General features: G+C 41.2%; 2 protein-coding genes across 5 annotated transcripts; one reads left to right on the top strand and one right to left on the bottom strand.

Annotated features, from left to right (window-relative positions):
- The first annotated feature begins 1,027 nt into the window (after window positions 1-1,027).
- On the top strand, window positions 1,028-17,420 carry LOC135483305 (uncharacterized). 3 transcript variants are annotated; one of them, XM_064764068.1, is made up of 4 exons: window positions 1,028-1,189; window positions 7,959-8,013; window positions 8,676-8,940; window positions 14,916-17,420. In XM_064764068.1, the coding sequence occupies exons 1-4, from the start codon at window positions 1,064-1,066 to the stop codon at window positions 15,295-15,297; spliced, it is 828 nt and encodes a 275-aa protein (XP_064620138.1). In that variant the 5' UTR covers window positions 1,028-1,063; the 3' UTR covers window positions 15,298-17,420. The 3 variants fall into 3 exon arrangements, with proteins under 3 accessions (XP_064620138.1, XP_064620137.1, XP_064620139.1); XM_064764067.1 differs by lacking the exon at window positions 1,028-1,189 and adding an exon at window positions 4,104-5,179; XM_064764069.1 differs by lacking the exon at window positions 1,028-1,189 and adding an exon at window positions 7,467-7,617.
- Window positions 17,421-18,293: 873 nt separating this feature from the next.
- LOC135483876 (BOS complex subunit ncln-like) lies at window positions 18,294-24,385 on the bottom strand. 2 transcript variants are annotated; one of them, XM_064764931.1, is made up of 12 exons: window positions 24,123-24,385; window positions 23,437-23,624; window positions 23,097-23,241; window positions 22,352-22,530; window positions 22,013-22,116; window positions 21,670-21,758; window positions 21,431-21,555; window positions 21,039-21,229; window positions 20,744-20,861; window positions 20,234-20,397; window positions 19,797-19,944; window positions 18,294-19,175 (listed from the first exon to the last, which is right to left on the bottom strand). In XM_064764931.1, the coding sequence occupies exons 1-12, from the start codon at window positions 24,298-24,300 to the stop codon at window positions 19,107-19,109; spliced, it is 1,698 nt and encodes a 565-aa protein (XP_064621001.1). In that variant the 5' UTR covers window positions 24,301-24,385; the 3' UTR covers window positions 18,294-19,106. The 2 variants fall into 2 exon arrangements, with proteins under 2 accessions (XP_064621001.1, XP_064621002.1); XM_064764932.1 differs by having other exon boundaries at window positions 19,812-19,944.
- Between the last annotated feature and the right edge of the window lie 389 nt (window positions 24,386-24,774).

The raw sequence follows: 24,774 nt of genomic DNA, 5'->3' as shown, positions 1-24,774 counted from the left end.
GTTCAATCATGATGTCACCAGAGATATTTATCCACACCACGTAACCAGCTGAGAATTCATAGATAATGATACTGGTAACAAGTCCCTGATAACTTCGGTCAAACATAGACTCGAACGTGGGTTACAGTATTCATAACAAGTAAATTACACATCTATCACAAATCGAATCAATCTACAACTGTCCAAGCATTGGTCAGACCATTACTAATGTGATTGCTGTTTAGAATGCTAATGATGCCACACAATGACACATGTAATAAGTATACATTGATTCATTTTGTGTATGGTATGAAAATATGACTGCGAGACGTTCATTCTGTGTATATCATGATATCCTTTTACTGCCAACTGTTATAGTCAAATACTCAGACTGTACCATTACTAGACTTCATCAACCGTGTAAGCAAGCGTTTGACAGCATTTGCGTGTTAAGAACGAAGGATTCACTTGAATGTGGTTGATTGGCTATAAATATTAGATAAGATGGAAGCGTGTAAACTTTCAATTACATGGACAGTTAAATTGAATTTTTGAGAAAGGTCATGCAATTAGCCATTTGAAGTTTTAAATCGGCGAGAGTTTTACTCTCGTTAACAGTCTGATTCGCTCGTTGAGGATACCACTAGCAACAGGAATTGTTTTTAGCAAAACGTGAATTTATATCAATGGATCTTCTTTAAGGCAGTATCTGCATTCTTTTGCATCACGAGCTTGAGCGTAATGCAATATCTTGAATATATTACATCTAATAATTGACGATATAAAGTAACCACTGCAGCTGTAGAAACAGGTGTGAAGTGGACAGACCATGTTGACGATATCATGGATCCTGGCGGAAATCATGTCCATTATCAACAACATTAATTTATTGTCCATGTAAATACCTTTATCGGTTGAACTGTTAACAGACTCAGAAATAGGAAAGTACTTTGGCATGAAAAGGCAAAAGAGAGAAATGGTATAGACCTTGTCACCAGGAGCAGTCTGTATCAATCACAATACCTGAGTTGAAACTACCAGTGGCTGCAGCTTTTACCACTTTTACTGGTGACGAGAATTCAAAATGGGCACGGAGGCTGACGATACGGATGCTGTCGTCACGTTATCTATCATAGGAAAAGAAAGGACAATAGCGGGCCTGAGTGGCCAGGCATCGAAGCGATCTCTCAAGATCGTCCTTCCTAGACCGGTAAGTAGTATTGTCAGGTACTGTAACAAAATTGATACCTCACTTGTCTCGTTTTCGGCTGGAGATGTATCGAGGTTAAGTTGTTTTTCATTCTATAGTGAATGAAGTGACTCGTTCCAAAATGGTAACAACAAGTCGCACTCTTCCCTGAAGAAGTTGATGACCAGAAACCTCCCGCAGAATGTTAATTACTCATCCATACACTATCCCTTATAAGTCTTAACGGTTTCTCTAACCTTTTCCTGATTATCCGACAAAAGTCCGACATTGTCCGATCTTTCCCTGAAAAATACCAGGGCTTCCCCAATTAGGGCAATAAAGATCAAAGGGGTATGTTGGATGGGGTTAATGAGGTGTAAACCAAATACCTAGAGTGACCATAACTGCGAATACTAAGTAGCTCACTCAATTAGGTCACTTTGAGTGTTTGGCTCACACCTCATGAACCCATTCAACATAAGCCATTGATCTTTAATGCCCTATTTTGGGAAGCCCTGGTATTTTCTGGAAAAGTCGGACAATGTCGGACTTTTGTCGGATAAATCAGGCCATACACGTTTACTTCATCATGTTCATTGTGATATTGCATGAGCACAAATCGTGATATCCTGATGACATCACTCTGTGAATCTCTTTTCCAATGCACATAGGTTGACAATAAAACACTAACTAAGCCTATTTACTCGGCCAGAATACGAAATATACTGCACAATTTAGTCAAATTAGGGCTTAATACATAAACATTAAGATGAAAAATTTATGATTGTCTGGTGGGCGAGACCATCTCTCAAGTCAACACTCAGATCAACATAGAGTGGGCCATTGGTAAGTTCGATGTTCGGTATCTCTAACGTTCTCAAATTGATCAATTTCATGTTCTTTTTTCGATCGGCGTGGACCCATGCACCAGTGGCAAGCTAAAACACTGTACTCAGTACAAACTTAAATGCATGCCTTTTCTATCACACACGCTTCTCGTTATTTGACTGAATGGTTTCTCCATCTCCATCCAGGTTCTCTTCTTCTTTACTCTTTATGGCCATCGACCTAACTTGGATTGTTTGGTGTGATACTTCTCTTTTAACCGTAGCTTAATATCACGAACCGCTGAAGGCCGCATCATGAAAAATGGAACATCATATTGGGTGTCTATAAACCGAAGACCAAAGACCGAAGACCGAAGATCGAAGATGGAAGACCCCCCCAAAACTATAAAACGAAGATCCCCCCAACTATAAAAGGAAGACCCTGATGTCAACTATAAAACGAAGATCCCCCCAACTATAAAAGGAAGACCCTAATGTCAACTATAAAACGAAGATCCCCCCAACTATAAAAGGAAGACCCTAATGTCAACTATAAAACGAAGATCCCCCAACTATAAAAGGAAGACCCTGATGTCAACTATAAAACGAAGATCCCCCCAACTATAAAAGGAAGACCCTAATGTCAACTATAAAACGAAGATCCCCCAATCTATAAAAGGAAGACCCTAATGTCAACTATAAAACGAAGATCCCCCCATCTATAAAAGGAAGACCCTAATGTCAACTATAAAACGAAGATCCCCCCAACTATAAAAGGAAGACCCTGATGTCAACTATAAAACGAAGATCCCCCCAACTATAAAAGGAAGACCCTAATGTCAACTATAAAACGAAGATCCCCCCATCTATAAAAGGAAGACCCTGATGGTTTTCATTCTCATGTTCAGTTACTGCACAGTTTGTTTTCATTTTCGGTCCATGCTACATTAATGATTTGAGAAAGTAAGTGTACCGGGTACTACACCAGTCGTGTCTAGCCTTAGCAGCTTAGTGGCACAGTTTACATAAGGCGGGGAGCCCCGTACCTGTTACCATGCAGCCGTGCTCCAATATGACCTAGTTTCTCACTGTACTCATCATAGCCAGCCCTCAGCTTCGTCCAGAAGCTGTTTCTATGTGCATGTGTGTGTATCGTCATAGGCTCCCAGCAGGTTAGTTGATCACACGGCCAATTAGGGTCTTCCTTTTATAGTTGGGGGGATCTTCGTTTTATAGTTGACATTAGGGTCTTCCTTTTATAGTTGGGGGATCTTCGTTTTATAGTTGACATCAGGGTCTTCCTTTTATAGTTGGGGGGATCTTCGTTTTATAGTTTTGGGGGGGTCTTCCATCTTCGATCTTCGGTCTTCGGTCTTTGGTCTTCGGTTTATAGACACCCCATCATATTGACTGACACGAACCGAAAATGGGCTAGGTATCAAAATAACATACATGTATTGTTCATTACACGATAAAGAATTGCTCACAGGATCTAAACGAATTCTATTTTTGACCAATTTTATCTTAGACGGTAATAACCCATTCGAATTATTAAATTTTGGTCTTCAAACGAGGCGTTAATTATCTTCGCTGATACATTTTATAAGGAACTTAGCTGAAAGCTAGATAATCCCCTAACAAAAATCATAATCCTATTTTAGACGTGCTCTCTGATGATCCGATTTTCAAAAATGTCTTTTAAAACGCGAAGAAGCTTAAAGCACATTATTGTCAAATTACTTTTTGAATTTTTTTTGTGGACTGCATTGCTCTGTTGGATTTCCATATAAATTACACGACGCTGTTGGTTGTAGAATAGTTGTGAATAAGGTTACACGGTGAACTTTTTTATGGGGCTGTGGATAAGCTAGTATCATAGACGCTGCAGAGAATCAGTATGTAAGTTGCTGGAAAGTAATACGTTTGAGAAAAGGTTGATTTGGCCGGGGAAGTGCCGGTGGAGAACCTTGGATGGACAACAGTACTGTTACCGCATGAGGTTAACCGCCTTAAACTAATCCATTATTTCAACACAAGAATATGCTTCCATTAATGCCATCTGATATTTGTTCACACTATATTATATGTCATTTCGGGTTTGGACGACATCCAGACCGCCCGTCCAGCTCGATCTCGATCGAGGGACTTCGCGTATTACTTTCATTGTGGACACGAATCTCGATGCTGTTTGATTAACAAAGTACATACGTCTTCATTTGTCATTCAGACCCATGGTAGACACATACTCGGGTCGCTCTCACTATCGCCTTGAGGATTATACTGCTGACCCGATTTTTACCTTGTCAACACACGTTTTACGGAAGTTTAAATTTGTATTATGATGGCTCAAGGATAGCATCGGGACAACGGAATTTCATCAACGACCGAACGCTTCTTCAGGTTGTACAACTGGATATCATTTGAAGCTTCACTGAAAAGGTGTGACCCATGACTTTTGAAAGATTCGATAAATATTATTTCTTCCATTAACGATCCACCACCTCCTTTAATTTCGGATCGCACATTAAGCTTGGAAAGAGCAGGCCCTCGGGCTAGAATATTTGATAGCAGTTTGTTTTGTTTTTCTCATCATTGCGTGCAGACGACTGTTCTTAGGTTAATGTTGGCCTTTATATAGGTTGGTGAATCAGGGTTGGAGTACTAATGGTAACGAGACAGGGTACTACATGCGACATACCAGTGAAAATATTGCATATTCTTCGTGGCAACGCCCGTGCACATTTCCGTTATTGGTTCCCACTAAATTGTGCGGATCATATTCAATGTAACAAGGCAGGAGTCCAATGAGGACTAATTTTCGTGGTGAATCTCAAAATTAACATTGACACACAGGACGTTTCAATATTAAGTGCAATCGGTAATCTGAGATGATGGTGATAAGAGTCTACTGTGAACGCACTCCAACTCCAGTGATTTTTTGTTAATGTCGAGATTCGGGTGTCTTGTAACTCTGTAATTAACCTGCGATGAACCACGGTGAATGAACATGCTTCCGGCGCCGACGATGAGCAAGGGTTTCAGACTGCAGAACCTTGATGAGCTGAGCTCGGATGAGGAGTCTGAGTGCCCGATCTGCGTGACCGGGAGGAAGATAAGTTCTATCAGGATCCCATCGGCACGGAAGGAGAACGAGGTGGACAGGGATGAGGTAGAGCAGAATGGGGTAAGATGACGAGCTTAATCTTCATGATGGATGGGGTAGATTGCATGGGCGAATATTGGCTTCTTCTCCTAGCACGTTCTCTGTTCGAGAATAAATGTCACCATATGTCGTACTTGATCATGTTCAACGTATGAACCGGTCCTGGATGCAGGTTCAGCATGGTAAGAAGGTATGGACATAGTCAGAATGTTGAACCGGTCCTGGATGCAGGTTCAGCATGGTAAGAAGGTATGGACATAGTCAGAAGATTGAACCGGTCCTGGATGCAGGTTCAGCATGGTAAGAAGGTATGGACAAAGTCAGAATGTTGGCAACAGTATTGAAGGAGCAGAGATAAACTTTATCTCTCCAGTTCCAATTACAGTTTATGTTGATTTGATCATATCCGATCAGGGTGGTCGGCGTTCTTCCTTCTTTATATTGAAGCCAAAGGGTCGCTTTTCTCAAGGCTTCTGTGTAGAAACGGCTTCCTTCTTCTTTCCTTTGCGAAACGTTCGGCTCTTGGTTAACTTTGATGCGCTGCTATCCACTACTGTCTTTAAGTTACTGGTAGAGTTGTAGTAATGATGCAGTCAAGAGGCCTGGAAGCTCCTGGGTCCCGTTGTTAGAAAGCATGTTAGCTCATAACATCATGCTCACATGCTGTTACATGTGCATTGATGTACATGAAACAACATGTCAACATGATGTTATAAGCTAAAATGCTTTCTTACAGCTGGGCCCTGGTTCAGCTTGATAGCTCAAGGTAACATATAAGACTTTGTTATTTACAGTATTTGCTGCAGATTGTCCTCCATGATGCCATGATATCTACTTTAAACTATATAATCATAGCAAGCTAACTCAAATGACATGATAGAAAAGGTGAAAGTGAATAAAGCTTTCTTAAATATATGTGTCAAGCTCGATATTAACTAGCCCTATAATGACAGACTTTCTCGGTTCATGGAGCCCCTAAAGCCTGTGTGTTGTCCTTTGTTGTCGGTTCTTCACTTTTTGACTAAAGCTTGTCAGATCTATCTGCGGCTTTGTCAATGCTATAGTTAGGACTGTCTCGTAAAACTCAATTAGCTTTGAATTACATTATATCTGATGGCCAAAATGTATGACATTATCGACCTGTGTGTCAAGAATTATTAAAGCATACTAAATGGGAACGTCATGTTTACCAAATACACAGTAACTTTTCAATTTGTAGAAAACTCTTTATTTGGGATATATCTATGTAAATGGTGAAAAAAGTGTTCCATTTACGTGACATGATCGAGAGTTGAATCTCATGATAAAAATACTTATAATTCTGTACATAAATTGGTTATTGTAATCCCATGCACGTTTCGATTGAAGGCGGATGATTGTATGACTGGTGTTATATTGCACTTGTTTGCTAAAACTACAAGGTTGTCGGGGGTTTTATCACGTCAACATGAAAATATTGGAATAGTTTACAAAGGTAGGGTGTAAGAATTTAATCATTAAGGAAATAAGTTTAAATGTAAACAAACCCATGGCAAATACAAGGCTTTTCCATCATGGAGCATAATTTAAATCAATCCGAATGTTTACAATATGGTTTTGCAGTGAAGGCATAATGTTATAATATATTACATTTCAAAGGGTCAGTCCTTTTTTCACATCAAAATTTGCCGGGTCCATATATCAGGGCACAATTCTGGTAAAGCATGTCGAATTGGCTTGCTTGATTGAAATTTTACCATTATTTGCCATCTGTTTTTTATTACTTTATGCAATGTTACACTGTGGTTGGACCTTTCGCGATTTTTGATTTTCCTGAAGAACCTCTACTGTTGGTGCATATCTTTGTTGGCTGCAGAACCCTAAAAAAATTCACACAAAACTTTATTTCTAAGAGTTCTTATCATTCGAAGACTGTTCAGGCGAGCAAAGCAGATCAGTAGACGTTTTCTATTCAAAGTACTATGCATCATATAAAACAGGTAACGGCCCATCGAACAAAAAAAATAAAGACGCTTATTTTCAATTAGTCTGGCACGCACTTCAAAGTATAAACTGGGGCAATCGATTCGCCTTTGATACGATGCATCAATAAGCATGCATTATATAATAGGTTGTAAGTCTATTCAAGGCTGCTTAAAGCTTACTGGTGCGATGAACTATCTTGCTAATTCAAGCAGGTTAACTATCAATAATACGATTGTGATGTAGAGAACTTTATTCTTTTATGATATGTGCGTTGGCGATGTGATTATTGGTGACAACAGGTAGGCCTATCTATAAATGCACCTAATCGAATGAGGAGTATAGTTAAGTTCATTGATCCTGATGTTATAGTCGGCAATGGAGCCCTAATCAAGCCTCCATGAATGTGTGTGGCTGATAGAAAACTCTCTGACATTTTCCAACCTCCAATTTAGTCATTCCGGATGTATCGTTTGGGTGAATCCTACGCGAATAAGGTAGGTTGTTGTTCCCAACTTTTGGGTAAATTACTCCTGATTTGTCTGAGATGATTGACCATATTCCTTCCATCATCATCGTCTTAAGCATCAAATTCATCCATGTCCATCATCATCATCATCATCATCATCATCATCATCATCATCATCATCATCATCATCATCATCATCATCATCATCATCATCATCATCCGTTTTCAGAGGTCAAGCAACCAGCCAGCTGACGATGGTAATTTAATTGGGAAGAAAGACGGAAAGACCTGGCCGTATGCTCAAACTTAACATCTAGTTGCTTGGGGCATTGCTTTACAACTGTACAGTTTGTTTCTCTGTCATTTCAGGACTGTCCCCCACAAGGCTTTCTGGACAGCGGACCCTTAACCGCTGCGGGATATGGTAAGCTACTAAGCATTCTCTCAGTTTCTTTCAATCTCGATCTGAAAGATGGCGACATTGAAACTTACCATTCGTTATCTATAACTCACGCTTCGTTCTGGAATTGGTTGCTTAGTACGTAGTTAAATCGTTGTACCAACGCTACAGCATGATGCTGCTGTGAAGCATCCCTCTTTCTACCCGAAAAGTGTTGTTATGATGTGTGGAACGAAGCCAGGAGACAAACAAGTATTGGTCTAGTATAGCCTGTTGACAGAATCGGAGTTTCTCAGTTGGTGTTCCAATAAAATCTGTAAGGAGGCGTGCGTCAGATTTGTCTTCTCACCGCTTGGAACCAAGTTGGACCGGTTCTAGCGCCGTCTATGCTCAAGCTGCCTCTGCCTCTGAATGAACCCAGTCATTGCCAACTGGTTGTCATGGGAGCCACGAGAGCGTATTGATTAAAGCATCCCGAATTTTCTGTCGGCTACATAATTTGTATTGATCCGGGGAGTGAGAACGGGAGTGAGGCTTGGAGAAAGGTTTTCTGGGAATGGCGGCCACTGGGTGAAGGATAACGCAAGAAAAAGCTGTAGGATTAGATCTTTGGTTCTGTTCTGTCTCACGGAATCTTTACACATGTTGGTAAGATGTTTTCTATTCTTGTATCTGCTGTTTCCTAGATCTTGACCATGAGTATGACTACATCATGCAGAAGGCGATGACGTCCTACCTCTCTCATCGTGATGAGGAAAAAGAACCCACCCCATCACCTGCACGATGTAGGAGCGCCGTGCCTGCCAACTATACCGCCAGGAAATACTTCGCAAGACGCCCTGTCCAGAGTGCGCGGTTACCCCCAAAAGTGGAACGGGTGGAGACTGTCCCTCCGACGGTTTCTTTAGATCTGGACTACAGTGCCGCATGCCATACTCCTATGAGTTTAAGGTAGGCTGGTTCGTAGACTGGGCATAATCTTGTCGTTAATCATCTTTAATGGTAAAATCAATTCTGGCGTATGGGAGACACTTGGCAGAACAAGCAGCCATGTACATGTACATGGAAAAGGGTAGCCATGTATACAGGGAGATGGACGTCTGAAGTTGACGTTCTTTTAATATTTTTGTTCATTCTTCCTTCTTGGTTATCCATTAATGATGTAAGAGAATACTTGATATAATACGCCGGTATTCGCGATCGCGCCTGATTTTGAACTTATTTCTGTCTCTAATACACGATCACGGTGGACCATTGTGTGAAGATGCGGGCGACAGAGTTGCAGCTCCTGGCTGTCTGCAAATATGAAAGGGGCGTAGTCATTCACGGCACAATAGAGGTGCACGATCAGCTACACGCGCTTATCCATCATCATAATGAATCAAAATCAACCTGTTCATGCATTTTGATTCCCAATAATGGCAACGGTGACTAGTCCATTAATAACTCTACACGAGTCGCCATCGTGTAGCTAGCGATGCTTTGGACAAAATCATGCAGATTGCCTGGGGAAAGCATTGTAATATGGAGAGAGGACGCGTGTAATGTTGCATTGAAAGATGTAGGCAGTCAGTGTGAAAACACTTCGTGTGATATGCTATATACACACTAATGTCCTTGCTGTGATCGTGCCTGTTGTCTTTATTCTCAAACCTTGATAATGATAATGATAATAAGATAATAATGATATATGTACATGAATGAATGAATAACACCAAAATGAAGAGAGAAAAAAAGAAATGATGAAGTGGATTCACCGGGAGTCGAACCCGTGACCACCAGGTCGACAGTCTAGCATTCTAACCGTTGATCCACCAACGCTTTCATGTTAGGGTGGAGATTTTCGTCGCTTCTCATAGCCAGGCTATGGTGATATGGTGACCTTGTGATTTTCGTGCTTGCCAATGGCAGGTGAAATCTGCAGAGAGTATTAAAATTGTTCTGGTTTTCTTAACTTTTGCTACTTCCTGTGGTTACCAGGCTCTCTTCGCGTCTCAATTCTAGACGTAGGGCTGTGGCTGTAGTTTATTGTTAAAGCCTGGGTGTATAATTCTGGTTGTTTATTGCTTGATGGTGCATCGTGATTATATAGGAATCATACATCAGACTACATGTAACACATTGCATTGTAGAAATATCTTTACCCGCCAAACGATATGCGGGATTCGCAGACTAAATGAGTCATCCGTTGCAAAAGCGTCTTTTTGTCCAAATCAACCTTGGACTCAAAACAGCATTCGTTTCATACGAAATTGGTCTGAATAAGGTATCCAACACCCGGTGCTTTGTCATCATTACCGCTCCTGTTTGGATTCTGTTGGTCTATTCATTTGTTTCTTGGTTGCGAAAGGAAAATGTAACTTTCGAAGCAGGTAGAGCCACGATTGTTGTAATTCATCTCCGAATGACTTCCACCTGTAGCTTACCAGGTGGTAAATACCAAACATTCGCTTCAGCAGGTTCACAGATTTCAGGTTCCTCAGAGACTTCTCTAATTAGTAATTATGATTGTCTTTAAGGTACCGTGCCGTAGGTATAGCAACAAAGATAATTTTGAAAAGAGGTTGGACTCTCAATCCATTGACCAGTATGGAAGAGCAGTAACATCCATGTCAAAGGCCTTCTCCGATGTTAAACCAACAGAGAGGCTGTTTCAGGTTGACCAACATTCGATCTGATTCCCTTCCTTGTTTTGACAGATGGGCTATCAAAATACGCCATAAAGGTAGACCTTTTGGGATGCTGTGATGGCATCATTCAATCAAGGACATCAAATTGTTTTCTTGTCTCTACGAGTTTGATCAGGAATTATGTCCTTTCTGACAAGTGAGACGAAAGCGTCGAATAAAATAAACCGTCTACAGATACATTTTCTTGCCAACTTAAGAATGTACTGTCTACAATCCCCTCCGTGCTGACTTACATCCAAGTCCTGTGTTCGAACTTTCTTCAAGAGTAGACTTGTAGGAGATATGTCGAATACTGCCAGGGGCGTCCATGTGATCCGATCTGACCAAAACGGCTTGTCAGACATGAGGCATCACATGCCAAAAACAACCTGTCGAAATCAAAATCAGTATTGTTCAAATAGCTGACTAAACCTAAGAATTTTAACTATTTTTCTGTACTTATCGCTCATTAGAGCGTTGAGTATCATGTCAGTGACCTGGCACCTGAAAAAGCATACCTGGCAAAGACTATAAGAAGGATACTAGGGAGCCTCTGGATGATATTTGAAAACAATGGTAAGTCACTGGGATTATAAAGAAAACACCGTAACATAAGCAGAAGGATAATATGGTTTTTCTTTACACCTGCGAGACTTAGAACCAGTTTCTTGCAGTTCAGTTTCTTCTTGGCCTTCATTTATATGGATTTCCACCAACCTTTAACCATCGGACAGTGAGTGTTAAGGTGTCGCAAATTGGTTCACGCGCTAGCGAGAGATGCCTGACAAATTCTTGACCTCAGCATCTGAAACGACTGCAAAAGTTCGTTCTAAAATGACGTTGTCTTCTATCACCGCAAAGGTTGGTTCATAGCCAGAGTTTGGTAAAAGAAGCTACTAGATCTGCAGTCATGAAAGAGTTCATGTGGTTGTTTCGTTCTTCTTATGATCAACCACACATCGAAGCACTGTATGAGCTTTTACCTCAGCTGATGGATCGTATCATGGGAATTAACTCATAATGGCTAACATGCTGTTATTAAGTGTTGCAGGCAGTTATCCAAGTGATGAGTTTTATTAGAAGATACAACATTGTATAAAGTACATGCAAAGATTCCGACACGCGATTGCTTGAGCCATCGTGCAAACTCATCAGTGGCGTACATCTGCAAAAAGCAGAAACCTAGGGTCGGAATTGGAGCTGTTGGTTGATGACCTTATCTTAAGTCAGCAGCAATTGGCAACATAAAGGTACGGTAGCTGTCCAGTCCATGAAAAACGTTTTCCTTTGAAATATAATGGTGAATATCCAAATCGTTTGCAGATGATGGATATCACATGGAAATCGTTGCCTCTGCGTCTGTATGCATAATGTGTTGTCAAAAATACGCTTGATGATGAATTGATAATTGCTTCCTGACCATCGCTTAACCCCCGACCTTCTACCAATTCTGTCTTGTAGGTCTGCTGGATATGCTAATCAATTAAGGTAGGATAGATATCAACTGAGTGATGAATCACTTCAGCTTGCATGTATACAGTGCATCTTAAGTTTTGCGTGGATTATTCAAGGATTATTAAGTGAAAATCCACCATATTGTTGTGGAGTCTTCTGACTGATGATGGATAACCATGTATAGTCTAATCCAACTAAATACGTTTGGCATTCAGATCTCCAAAGGTTACAACTGCCAATCTATACCTGAAGAGAAAAGAGGAAAGCTACCAGCTCAGTACCATGTCGCGTCATATGATGGCAACATAGCATACGCTGGCTATGCGCGTAACGGCAAACCTCAATTGTCAGCTATATATTCAGTTATTTCATTTTTATTTTGTTCTGTTTATGGCGTGATACTGATGTTGTAAAATTCCATATTTAATGTGCCTGTCCCGCATTCCGCAAACGACGTCAGCTTCGTGTTGCTGCTGAATGATATCCTTCTTTCAAACTTCTTGTTGTTTGTCATGGTGTACTAGGAATGCATTCAACACGATCTGTACATGTAAAGCTTCTGGAAAGAACAAGGACTTTGGAACGTGAGGGAGATTGATATCCATGTGAATCCATTGACAATATTACAATTGCATCTTCTACCAATGCACAGTTCTTTTCACAACTTTTAGAGTTATCGTCTTTTTGTGAATCTGTATCAGCCTGTGCACAGTGCCCATACGACAGTGCAATTTACATGAAGAAAAACCTTTCCCTTGACGATGGCGATATCGTGATGGAATGAAGTCAACTGCAAGGTCTAAATGAAAAATCAATAGAGTTAATAGCTTAGCATGAAGCATGATTAATGATGGTCTTCTTATCGAGTTATAATGGCCATCAATGCCAAGACTGAGGCTGAGATGTGAGCCACTTGAGCAATGCAAGACTCATTATCAAGCATTAAATTGCAGTTATTTGAAAGTCTGAGATTCAGATTCAGGCATACTTTCTTCGTATTGGTAATCTTCGAGATATCCTTTTCGCCAGTTGGCCGTCTCACAAGGTCGAGGTACAAGGTCATGCTCGTCAGGGATTTCGATAGACGTACAGTGCGTGCATCACTGTGCCCGAGTATACTCTTTACATACCATACATGAAGACGTGTACCAGTTGACCCAAGTTGGAGCTACTCACCCAGATTCATCAATAATCAAGATTACTCCGGTCCACCCAGATTCAGGCATTCATTCCGTGCGCTCGAATCAACATCACGCGTGTTCTCTAAAATTAGTTTCCATCGATTTTTCATCAAGTGTTCCTTGGGTTACATCAGTGTGGCCAGAAGCAGGCATGAGAAACGGTCATCACTCATTTAGGATCCTAGCTCTCACACCTACTGCATGTCCATGCATCGTTCTTGAACATTTTCATTTCAACCGCGTCACCAAATAAAGGAGAACGATTTCTTTGACATTTATGTTGTTCCTACAAGAGGCAGACGATACATGTGATAGTCAGTCTTCGGAATAGCTAGCCATGCTAAACGTGCTATGAATGTACTGTAAAGGTGCATGGTGTTGGTACACCTAAGACTATTGATTTTGTCTCAATGCCAGGGTCCTAGATGAGTCAGCCTTTATTTCCTCTTCAATGTTCACATACACTACATGTGGTCTACATCCGCCATTTACATGTCTCCAAGGGCGACAACGAATGGCCTTGAACTCAGTGAGATCGCAATTAGATGGTCGTTGACATCGATTGCTTTTACAGAAATCGGTTGTATAAGATGAGACCATTGATCAGGTTATGCAACAAATCACATTACAAATATACTTGAATGTTGGAACGGAAAAATCACACCCTGACCATTTGCCTCCTAGCTCCCTTGTTTTGGAAGACGGAATGGGTTTACAATGGTGATGATGATCAGTCAGGTACCATCCGGTGAAACCAATCTCTGACTCGGTGATCGTCCAGATACTCCCTAGGTATTCGACAGATCCTGCATGGTCGCCATTGCGGCATCATCTCCCCGCGTCAACGGTCTTCTATCTGTCAGCTCTAGCTAAGCAACCTTGCTTTGCCTCATCTTGTCAGATTGACTTAGAGATAACCACTGTTGACACTGATTTGAAGCGATGACTGCCAAGAGTGATTCTGGCGACGAAACATCAGGAATTTAATTTTCTTGCAGAAATGTGACGTTCTTCATCATTCCCATGTATATATGTGTGGAGCTAAGCCCGATAGCCATTGCCACGAGATTGCTATGGCAATGGCGTTATGTTGTCATTGATGGTGAACGAACACAGACAAACCCCATAGCTGTTTGAAATATATAACCTAGTCCACCACTGGGATTCCCTTGACTAATAAATCATAAATAATTTGCTCCAGCATGATCCAATGTTATCTGGCTGCTTCATGGCAACATGTACATTCCATAACCATTCTACATCATCCGAGTGTAGTTCACACAAGCATTCGTTAGCTGCTGATTGTGATTTCATTCTCCATCACCAAGCAATCATTCCACAGCCCAGGAAAGAAGTCTTAAACTGTGAATCAGAATGCTAGTTCCATCTCTACGCAAAAAGCAACACGGCAACTTCGGTTTTTTGTTGTCGATGATGGAGGTATAAATCGTCGATTAGTATATATACATGTATATGCTCTCAAAACGTCCAAGCTGATGTAATTGCGTAACACAAGACCACCTGTCATCGTTATTTGCCTTGCTAGTCGCCATGCAGTTAGCTACATACACTCGTCATCTTCTTCACCATGTTCACACTGTCTTCTCCTGTCTCTTTGCAGACCAAAAAGACGTCCACTTACCGCCACTGTCATTCGCTACCCGATCACAGGTCAGAAGATGTCCAGTGTCAAAAAGAAACTGCCATGGTTTAAGAGTGCCAGTGAACACACCACGCCGACCAAGATGAACTTCGGGAGTAGCAGCAGCAAGGATAAGGGAGAGTATAAATATGATGGGGGATTCTTCAACCATCGTAAGACACGTAGGGATTTCACCATACATCCGGACTGGGTGTCGGAAAACTTGACAGTGGAGAAATTAAACTTAAACAAAAGGAAAGGCTACCCGCCTTTGGACTGTAGGTACGCTACGTTCCCAATGAGGCGGTGCAAAAGTGCACCGCCACCAAGGGCGCGGAATCCGATCACGTGGCAAGACTGACGGCAGGAGTGACGTCTGGGATGCTTTCAACATGCAATTATTTATTTTTTATGCTGACAGCCTCGCGGTGCTCACATCAGAGAAAGGGTGTGGTCCATTCACTGCTTCGGTTCTTGCATCAACTCTGATGCCAGGGATTCATGTCGTCACTTCCTGTGACGTTGATTGTGCAATCTGATGATTTTCTGTAACGGTATATTCGAAGGATCTCTATGTAAATTTGCTTTTATAGCGGGAACATGTAAAGCCTTTATACATTTTGGACGTAGCGCTGACGCTTCTTATACAAGACTTCTTTATTTTGCTACAAACATTTTCAATGCGATGTTGCCGGGTATTCGGTGGGGACCGGAATCGGCCTACATGGTCGTTTGAAACGGAACGCTTGAGCTAAGTTTGAGGACAGGAGGTGGTCAGTGATTTGTCTTCAGCCAATTGAGATTAGTTTAGCTTCCGATCATATCATTAAAGGGTAGGATTCATAAAAAGGTATAGAATATAAAACGGTATGGGAGATATTCCTAATGAAGTTGGGCGATATAGAACTACCCTCGTGAACTTGGCGGTGATCTATCAGTGCTACAGCGTATGTGTTAATCCTTTCCTTGGTGGAAACTGCATGCACCTTTCCCTTTAATGGTTTGATAATATTGTCAAACCTCATGGTATTGGTCTGAGAAATGTAGTGTAAGTCTTGCCCGCGTTGTAAATAGTGTCGTCCAGTTGTTGGAGTCATTGGGCGATTCTTGTTGGACATAAAGATTGTAAAGAGTGTTGTTCCGCCACAGTGGGCGTGGTTATCATGGATTGTAGTCTATAAGAAGTTGTCTTGTCTTGATTCATTTAATTTGGAGAGGTTTTCACCAAAGCAGGATACAGAGAGTTCAACTGGATTTTTCAGGGACATTTTGTGAAGTACATCTTTAATTGGTTTACTAGGACGGTGGCTGTGACTCATTTTCTGTGTTCGGTTTGACACTATACAGTATACCCCATTCGTTTCCAGCGCGCGGATGTAAGCTCATTTATATCATCCATGGTCTTACATGTACATATGACAGATCAGTCGATTAGGATGGTAATCCTAAAGACTGTATATGTCTGTTTGCTACGTTCGAGAATCTCACAGAAGGCAGCGACGAAAATATTCGTCTGTTCCATCCATCCTTCAGGAAACAACTTGCATTTAAGATTGGATATCTTCTACCAAGATAGGTACCATTGGTATTGGTCGAGATATACACAATGTGCCGTGAGTAAACCAATCTATCGGCATGAAGTGAAATTCGATAGGCACTCTCCCAACGCGACGGTTTGTGTCTCAAAATTCCGTCTTGTTGGGAAAACTCAAACGCAATCGGAAGCGAAGTAAAAGAGTTGAACGATACTTTAAATCATTAGTCTCTCGCGGGCTGCTTTATTTCGTTTTGTCCATTCCACAGACATGATGGGGTCTGTTTATAGTCTATACCTTCATTGTGACGAACGGAGGATGGAGGGTGACGTTCGTTCTGTATCCGTTTATATCCTTCACTTTTAGATCTACTTTCGCTTTGAGTGGTACGTTTATACAAGGAGTGTTGAAATAGTGCGTTTCAGTTGTTATTTCTCCGCGAAAACCTGTAGACTGCTGCAGAATACGTCCAACCCTCGGGTAGTAAGCTTATACAACTCATATTTATATTTCATTTCACGCATTCAGGGCTGAAGGGGCCGGTTGTGAATAAATCGTAAAGCACCTGCCACATTCCGGTGCTCTTGCGGTGACTACCGGCTGTGTGTTCTGTCTAGTCTGGCTGCGCAGTCGTACGACTCCGGACAGCCCATGAGGAGACCAACGGTGAGGAGATCCTTCGCCCTCACGGAAGATGTTCTACACACAAAATTACTTTCCAGCAGGAAAAAAGGTAACTCCACAGCAGCAAGTTAAAGCGGTGGTGGTGCCCTTGGCTGTAACAAAGCTTCAATGTTAGTTCCGCCAGATTGGCCGAGTGTGCGATGAATATCTCTCTGCGACTGCAGGGCTACTACATGTAGTATCTTTGGTTAATTCATTCTCATGTTTGTATGATTTACAACCGCTGTAACGTAAATTGTTTTTTCAATAAATGTATGTACATGTAGACAGTGTATAGTTTGCGACTTGATGCGAACGTAAGACAGCAGACGACTTCCAGAGAATGCGCATCCTATACATTTCATCATCGTTCTGGTAACAGAAATCCTCCGACTATCGTCTTTGGAAACGTGAAACGTCTACATGTATTTGACCAGAGGGCACTGGCAATAAACTCGGTGATCTAAACTGATGAGGATCTCCATTTTAGTTCAGAAAGGACTGTTACAAGGATTTATTTTTTAAATCCTTTAGAGAGATCCATCAAAGATCGGTCCCTTCCCTGTAGCAGAGTATCATTTTTTGATGGGAATCACTACCATGCTCATAGCGAAGCTGTTTCTGGTAAGGGACTCTATATAGGAAGCAGCTACTATTCACCCTTGCGTTTTGTGCCGAATCAAGCACAGCACAGTCCCCTTACTGTGCATATCAGTCACCTGAAGACGACCAATTTAATCCACCTGCTCCTTCCTATACCCCATAAATCATCCTTCCTCTTAAGTTCAAGAAGAATTGTGTAGTCTAGATTGTGTCAATTACGCATAATGATCACGGAGCGTTCATTTTGTTCAATAAAATGCAACTGATAAAGATCACATCATGTTTGCTTCGTCACTTTCTTTAGGTTTCACATTGGAAAGACAACAGATCAACCCATGGCTTCAACTTGGTGTGATAATAATTGAGAAACACTGTGTAGCAGCTATAGTTAGTTATTCTTGCTGAACATGGGGGAAGAATTCCTTGTAGCACGAGTATCCAGCCAAATCCACCAGGTCGTTATTAGACTAATAAGCATTCAGTGACCATGCTCAAGAAAGAGTTGAGACCAATCATCACCAATCAAGCAAGGGACAATAGCACAACAAACAAAGTATTCAATTTTTATTATCTTTTGACTTTAATTAATTCAATATCTAATTAAATACAAAATAGCTTTTGATCTCGCATGGCATCTGATCATAAATCAGAGGTCAGAATCAGGCAGTTAATTCGCATCTTTGGATATGTCACACCATTTCCTTCAATTTGAACATCATTTCATTACATTCAGTTTCACTGATCCGGTCTTCTGACTATCGATGTCAAAATTGTGGTACAATTTTTCTGAGCAAAACGTACAAAAAAAGTAACTCGAAAAAATTGCAAGTGGTATACATTAAGAAAAGAAGAAGAAAGAAATGTCGAAGTACATGTAGAATGGTTTTCCAGGAGTCAGGTGTCAAATGTTTACAACATAAAATAATTCTGTTAACCACGTTGACCTTGAGAGAACCTCTATCAAGGCAAAAGATGTGCAACAATGAATAACAGTCAGTGTGCTTTAAAACAATGAAATACTGAAAGTCAGGATTTAAACAAACCACAGTGCTGCACTGGAACTAACCCAAGAGCTCGATGGGGCTTCAGCTCAGCTTGTCATACTGTTATCAATGAACCATGGATAAACCAGTATGCGCTGTTAAGTTAAGCCCTCCTATAAAAAGTTGTCAGTCTGTATTCAGTCTTGGTTCACATCACAGATATATTCATATCCTTCAATACCTATTCATTCCAACCAGCATCCAAAGAGTCAACAGTCTTTCATATTGCTGCCAAATAGATTTTTAGAAAGTTTATTCCCCATTCGCTGAACTGAAGAATTCATTATCAGCTTATTTCCTCTGGTGGTGGTTCACTGTGACCTCGATTACTGTGACTTCACCTTGCCTCTGTTGTTGACCAGAGAGCGCAACATCGATTGAACCATCACAAAGTTCTGAAAGACAACAAAGGATATGGATTCAAGATATTGGGTGTGAATTGACAATGAAAAGGTCTCCTTTGCCACAGAGAACCGTGCGTCACCCAAGACATCATGTCCCATCCAAGAGCTTTGAATATATTCTGATGGACAATGTCATGATCTCTTCCAATAAAGTACTGCCTCATTTGGAGGGATATACTATTGAAAACAACCAGACACATGTTCATACACAGGCTTGAGACATACAACAGGACATTACAAATCTTATATGAGACAACATCAAATAAATGTTTACGAATAGTTAGTATTTAAACTACCGATGATGTACATGAAGGTGAATAAAGCATTTTCAATCAAAATCTTGCACAAACTTATATTCCCAAACTAGTGAAACCAGTTCCCAACAATGAGTTTCAAGCCGTTTCATTCATGCCTTGAGTCATATAGTGTAGCAACACTACATCCTGACTGTGATACAACATCCTGTTAGTACTCAAGTGCCTGTGCATGTGTATAGCAAAATCACTTGTCACAATGGACTTTATCCCCAATTACTTTCAAGATGAAAAGATAGTGAAAATAAAGCCCCTTGCAGTGATTTTACGCCTCAAGTGATCTGGTTGTTTTGTGTACCTTATGACAACTTACTTGCACGAGCAAGTAAATGGCTGAGAGGTAGGCGGCAATGATGAGTCCAAGGAATAAATCAAATACTGCTGGCTTGACACCGTATGCCGACATCTTGTAAGTATCTCCATCGTAGAACACAAACTCTGGATCCCTGCAAGAGTAAGTACCAAAGGAAATAGAGACAGAAGCAGAGTAGATACAGAACAGTATAAGTCCTGATACATCAAGTCTCAAACTTTCTCTCAGTGACTGTCTTACTGTAGTTACTGAAGGAAAACTTTGGAAAGGATACAGCAAAGTTTTTAGTTAAGTACTACTGGTGGCTCCCACATGATATGTCTATCTGCATGTTAAAGTAGGTGCAGCATTGACCACTGGCAAGACTACCCAAACAATATCTCAACACTACTACTGTGAAGTGTATTCCTAAATATCAGTACCTTTTGTCCGCTGAGAAAACATGTTTTTTTACATCCTTTAGGTATCTTTCCATGGCTTGCTGTAATGTGACCACTTGGTTATGCTCGACGTTGAGAAGCTGTGCTGCACGTGATTGTGATGTTAACTGCTCTAACCATGACTTGATCACTTCATCTTCTACACTCTGAAGGAACAAATAAATGAAATGATTGACAAAAAGATTAAATCTTGGCTGGAAAATCTTTTACATGTATTGGGGACTCAACCGAATATATGAAATCAATCATCAATCTGCTCTGCAAGTGAACGCCATCCAAATTGGACCAGTTCTTATCAAATCTGGGAGGAAATGAATATGGAAAGCAGCAACGAACAATGCAGAAAAAGTATATTCAATAGTGAAGGCCATGCGTTGCAATCCAATTCCTGAGAAATCCAAAATCTACATGATGGAATATCTAAATGGAGCATAAGTTTGCTATAGTTCTCCCAAACCTTGACAGGAGAGCTCTTCAGTCAGGACAACTTACCAAGCCATCATTGAAGATTTCTATGAGACCTTGATTGGACAGACCATAAACATGACGAGCAAGAGCCTCGGCTAATATCCTGATGTTTCTAGAGAGTATTGTAGCATCAAGGTGACTTCTGAAAACAGCAAGGAAACATGCAAGTCAGCGGTGTGTGGAGACGATGTAAGATTTCACTGTTAGTCAAAAAGTTTACAAACCATACATCAATGAGATTGATTAAAACAGAAACGCTATGAATAAAGAAGTGATGCATCGAGAGCACAATTTCTAATCATGACTCTTTCTGACTCACCTTGTGTCTGTTATGGAGAACCTTGACATGTTTTTGTGACTTTCTAACCGAGAGAGTGTGTAAGCAGGCAGTCGTCTGAAGCTGAATCTCTCGTGTTCCCACGCCAGCGTGTCCTGGGCAAGGTTGATTTTCTTATGGATCATATTAAATGTGACTTCTGGATGAAATGCGGCGATAACCTCTTCAAGGTTCTGAAACAGAGTTACAACCACAGCTACTAAACAAGACTCCTCACAGACTCAAGACTTCGAGACCTCAAACTCAAAACATTTAAGCACATTATCATAAGTTTTGGAATAAGACCTGGAGGCAGGCATTTCTTTTCGGTAAGGTCAATGATGGACTTCTCAATGACATGTACAACACAAAAAGAAGGTATTCAACTTGCTCACCTTTAAGAATGTAGCACCAGAAGAGCCCTCTTTTGGTGGTTTTGATACATGGAGGTTTAATTTGTCTGTATTTCCCAAAGTATCCAGGCATAACACAAAGGAGACATCGGCCAGCAAACTGGATTCTGAAATAAAAGCAGACAATAAAAGAAACCATTTAGATCTCATATTCAATTAAATGAAAGTGTAATCTAATCAAAGAATGTAAAAAATATGGCACTTCAACCAACCACTCTTACCCATGCTGTCCAAGTTGTCTTCTATCCATCTCTTTGTGCCTTGATAATTGAACTTCCCAGCTCCAGCCAGCAGAAAGAGGAAATTAAATCTGATGAATGGTTAAAGAATTTCTCAGTAAAACAATGGTGTCATTAGAAAACTTGCCTAATCAAGTCATTATTGCAGGGGAGAGGATCAGCTTTTTTATGACGTTTCAACTTCAAGTAGTTTTCACCAGCGCAAAAACAAATGCACCCCTTTGCCCCAACACAACCTCTTAAAACGAATACGTGTTCAATCCACAATGCCACGTTAAGCTCTTCATTGACCCCATTCCATCTGAGATTGATTTTAAAAGGATACTTTGCATGAGTTCTGGCATTGGTGTAAAGCTTAGAGAAGAGTCTTGCCAACTCTAGGAGGACGACCACACCGCTACCATTGGAATCTGCACCATCTGCCAATGCCTGCAAGGAAGAGAAATCATCCACTTTTTAATCTTTTAAACCGTGACAAAACTACATTTCAATCACATCACTACCTAAGAAGTGGTGGATGATTCAAATATGTTAGAGTAGACAAGGGCAATGAGCTGTACAAACAAGTTTTAATTGAAAAACCTACTGTTTTTCCAGCGGAGACACCTCTGTTCCCACACTGATTTATACAAACACGTCCATCACCAAAGAGCTCACAACTCACCGGTGCAACACCATAGGAGTCATAATGTGCAACAATAGCAATAGTAGGCAGCTGCTCCTCAATGCCAAAACCTGACAGCTTCCCTTGGATGTTGGCAACCTTGAAGTCATGTTTGACTTTGGCCTGGGGTCCGTTCACCACCATTTGGAAACCATTGGCAGTCGCGGAGCTAAACAATGCTGAAATATAAGGTAACAATTTTGCCATCATGATCATTGTCATCAGTGCATCTTTTTTGCCCAGAGCTGGGCCTTTGCTAGACATAAATTAGAGGATGGTGGCGGGCCTACTTAACAACAATCAACAATCACTTTGCAGAGTCGCATAGCTATCATGCTCACTGGTTCAGACTGGGTAAAGATGTGCAAATCACAGATGAAACAAAACTCCAACTTGTATCTACATGTATATGTGAGGTAGTGGCAAAGTATTGGGGGGACACAAATTTTATGTTAATGTCGGATAGCATGGCGCGGTGACGTCGTGGTTTGCTCTGTTGCTTGCGCATGCGCGGTAGGCTGTCCGCAAGTTTCGAATAAATTAAGATTTTAAAACCCAATTTACATCCAAACAAATACGTTTTTCTCTCCGTTTCATTACAGAACCTCGGTAACATATATCTTACTTAAAATTGTTCAAAGTGCAATGAAACTTACATCAAGGCTAGTACATTCAGTAGCTGTCTAATATCTCCAGAGAATTACACTCCTGCTGGCTAAGGGTTAGTGAACACTTCCCGACTCACCTTCAGTGGCAGATCCAGCCTGGTCACTGTTGACACTTGTTTTGATATCACCATAGATCTGCATGAGGTCATCCGTCTCATCAGTGAAATAGACAGGCATGTTGATCTCTTCTTGCATCATGCCGGTCTCCAAGTCCATCAGATGCTGCAACGAAGATGAACAAGTTAGTCAGTCAGCCTCTCCTTGAAACACAACATGACTTTTCAGAATAGTTCAACTCAACAATTTGGGCAAGGTGCTTCACTGTGGAAATATCATAATTGCAATTACCTATAGGCCTACATATTCATAAATCTATAGTATCAAATATCGAATGACCTATACTTGATATGATCTTACCTCTTTCTCCTCTTCTGTGAGACTTTCCCTCTGAGGCAACATTACCACAAGTGCTCCTGCACCTTGAGTTAACATTTCTCTGAACTTTTCTATTGTCAATTCTTTCAATTTCGTTAGCACACAGCGGCGAGTCAGCATGGCAGCATCTAGAGGTCGCACATCTAAGTTCACAATGGCATTACGGCAACCTGAAAAGTAAAACATTCCTCAGTAAAAATTCATGATGATGACAGACAAAAAAGACCCAGAATACTACGGTAGTCTATAGATATCCTCACGCCAGGCGAAGGTGGTGGGATTCAAGATTTCTGAACATCTCCTCTCTAGGCTGCCGCCTACTATAGATCCATGCACTTGATTGGGACCAACGTTTACGAAGACGTCGCGTCTCGTCACGTTATAGTAATGTAAAATGTATGGTGACGTGACGACGGCCAACACTACGTCATGTAAACGTTGTTCCCAATCAAGTGCATGAGTATAGAGAGGTGAGAAAAATGACTGTATCATTATGACCGTGTATTAGTTTGCAAAACTCATGCCCAGACCGATAGCAGAGACAAAGCCCTTGAGGGGGCTTATGATGCTTAGAATAGATGATGGTGATGATGATGATGAACTGGCCTATGTAGTGCTGCATGATGTCACGCAACACACTGTTGACTGTATATAGCGTATATCCTCACCATACTGCGTGCCCTGTAGATCGAAGTGTTGCATTCTGTACACTGTGAACTCCTGTGCTGCACTCACCGGGCTAACCGGCGACATAATGATGAAAATTGGTACGAAAAATAGGAAGGAGAGTGGAAAGCTGCTTCTAAACATTTCCACCACCTCCCCAGCTTCATCAAACCACAACATTTTGCCTCGATTTCTGCTTATTCAACCAGAAAAACGATAGTTTGAAGAGTATTTTTCCTCAAACGTACTAGGGGTGCAAGGGGTGCGAGGCTAGATCAAGAGTGTTTCAAGGAGGTGTCATGGCGGCATATGCTAAATTTAGAAAAGCACATGGCTATGTCAGAGGGTCACGTGATTCTCATGACCTAGGGGAGGGCAGTTAGTAATACCATATATAAAACCGTCATCGGATGCGCATCCGATATGCCACGAGATCCTTTACCGTCAATTCCCTTACCGTTTTCGGATGGATGCGCATCCGATATGCCACGAGATCCTTTACCGTCAATTCCCTGACCGTCTTCGGATGCGCATCCGATATGCCACGAGATCCTTCACCGTCAATTCCCTTACCGTCTTCGGATCCGATATGCCACGAGATCCTTCACCGTCAATTCCCTTACCGTCTTCGGATGCGCATCCGATATGCCACGA

This window comes from Lineus longissimus, chromosome 2 (assembly GCF_910592395.1).
Source record: "Lineus longissimus chromosome 2, tnLinLong1.2, whole genome shotgun sequence".
Lineage (NCBI taxonomy): Eukaryota > Metazoa > Nemertea > Pilidiophora > Heteronemertea > Lineidae > Lineus > Lineus longissimus.
The sequence above is the reverse complement of the archived record's forward strand: the minus strand, read 5'-3'. Positions and strand labels throughout refer to the sequence as shown.

Bases quoted from the DNA above. Each gene is read 5' to 3' on its own strand.
- LOC135483305 (XM_064764067.1), top strand. From the start codon at position 4,997: ATGAACATGCTTCCGGCGCCGACGATGAGCAAGGGTTTCAGACTGCAG. The intron at 5,180-7,958 runs GTAAGATGACGA...CTGTCATTTCAG, and splicing joins ATGAGGTAGAGCAGAATGGG to GACTGTCCCCCACAAGGCTT. The intron at 8,941-14,915 runs GTAGGCTGGTTC...GTCTCTTTGCAG, and splicing joins CATACTCCTATGAGTTTAAG to ACCAAAAAGACGTCCACTTA.
- LOC135483876 (XM_064764931.1), bottom strand. From the start codon at position 24,300: ATGTTGTGGTTTGATGAAGCTGGGGAGGTGGTGGAAATGTTTAGAAGC. The intron at 23,625-24,122 runs GTGAGGATATAC...TTTACTTTTCAG, and splicing joins TCTACAGGGCACGCAGTATG to GTTGCCGTAATGCCATTGTG. The intron at 19,176-19,796 runs GTACACAAAACA...GTTGTCTTTCAG, and splicing joins TGCAAGTAAGTTGTCATAAG to AACTTTGTGATGGTTCAATC.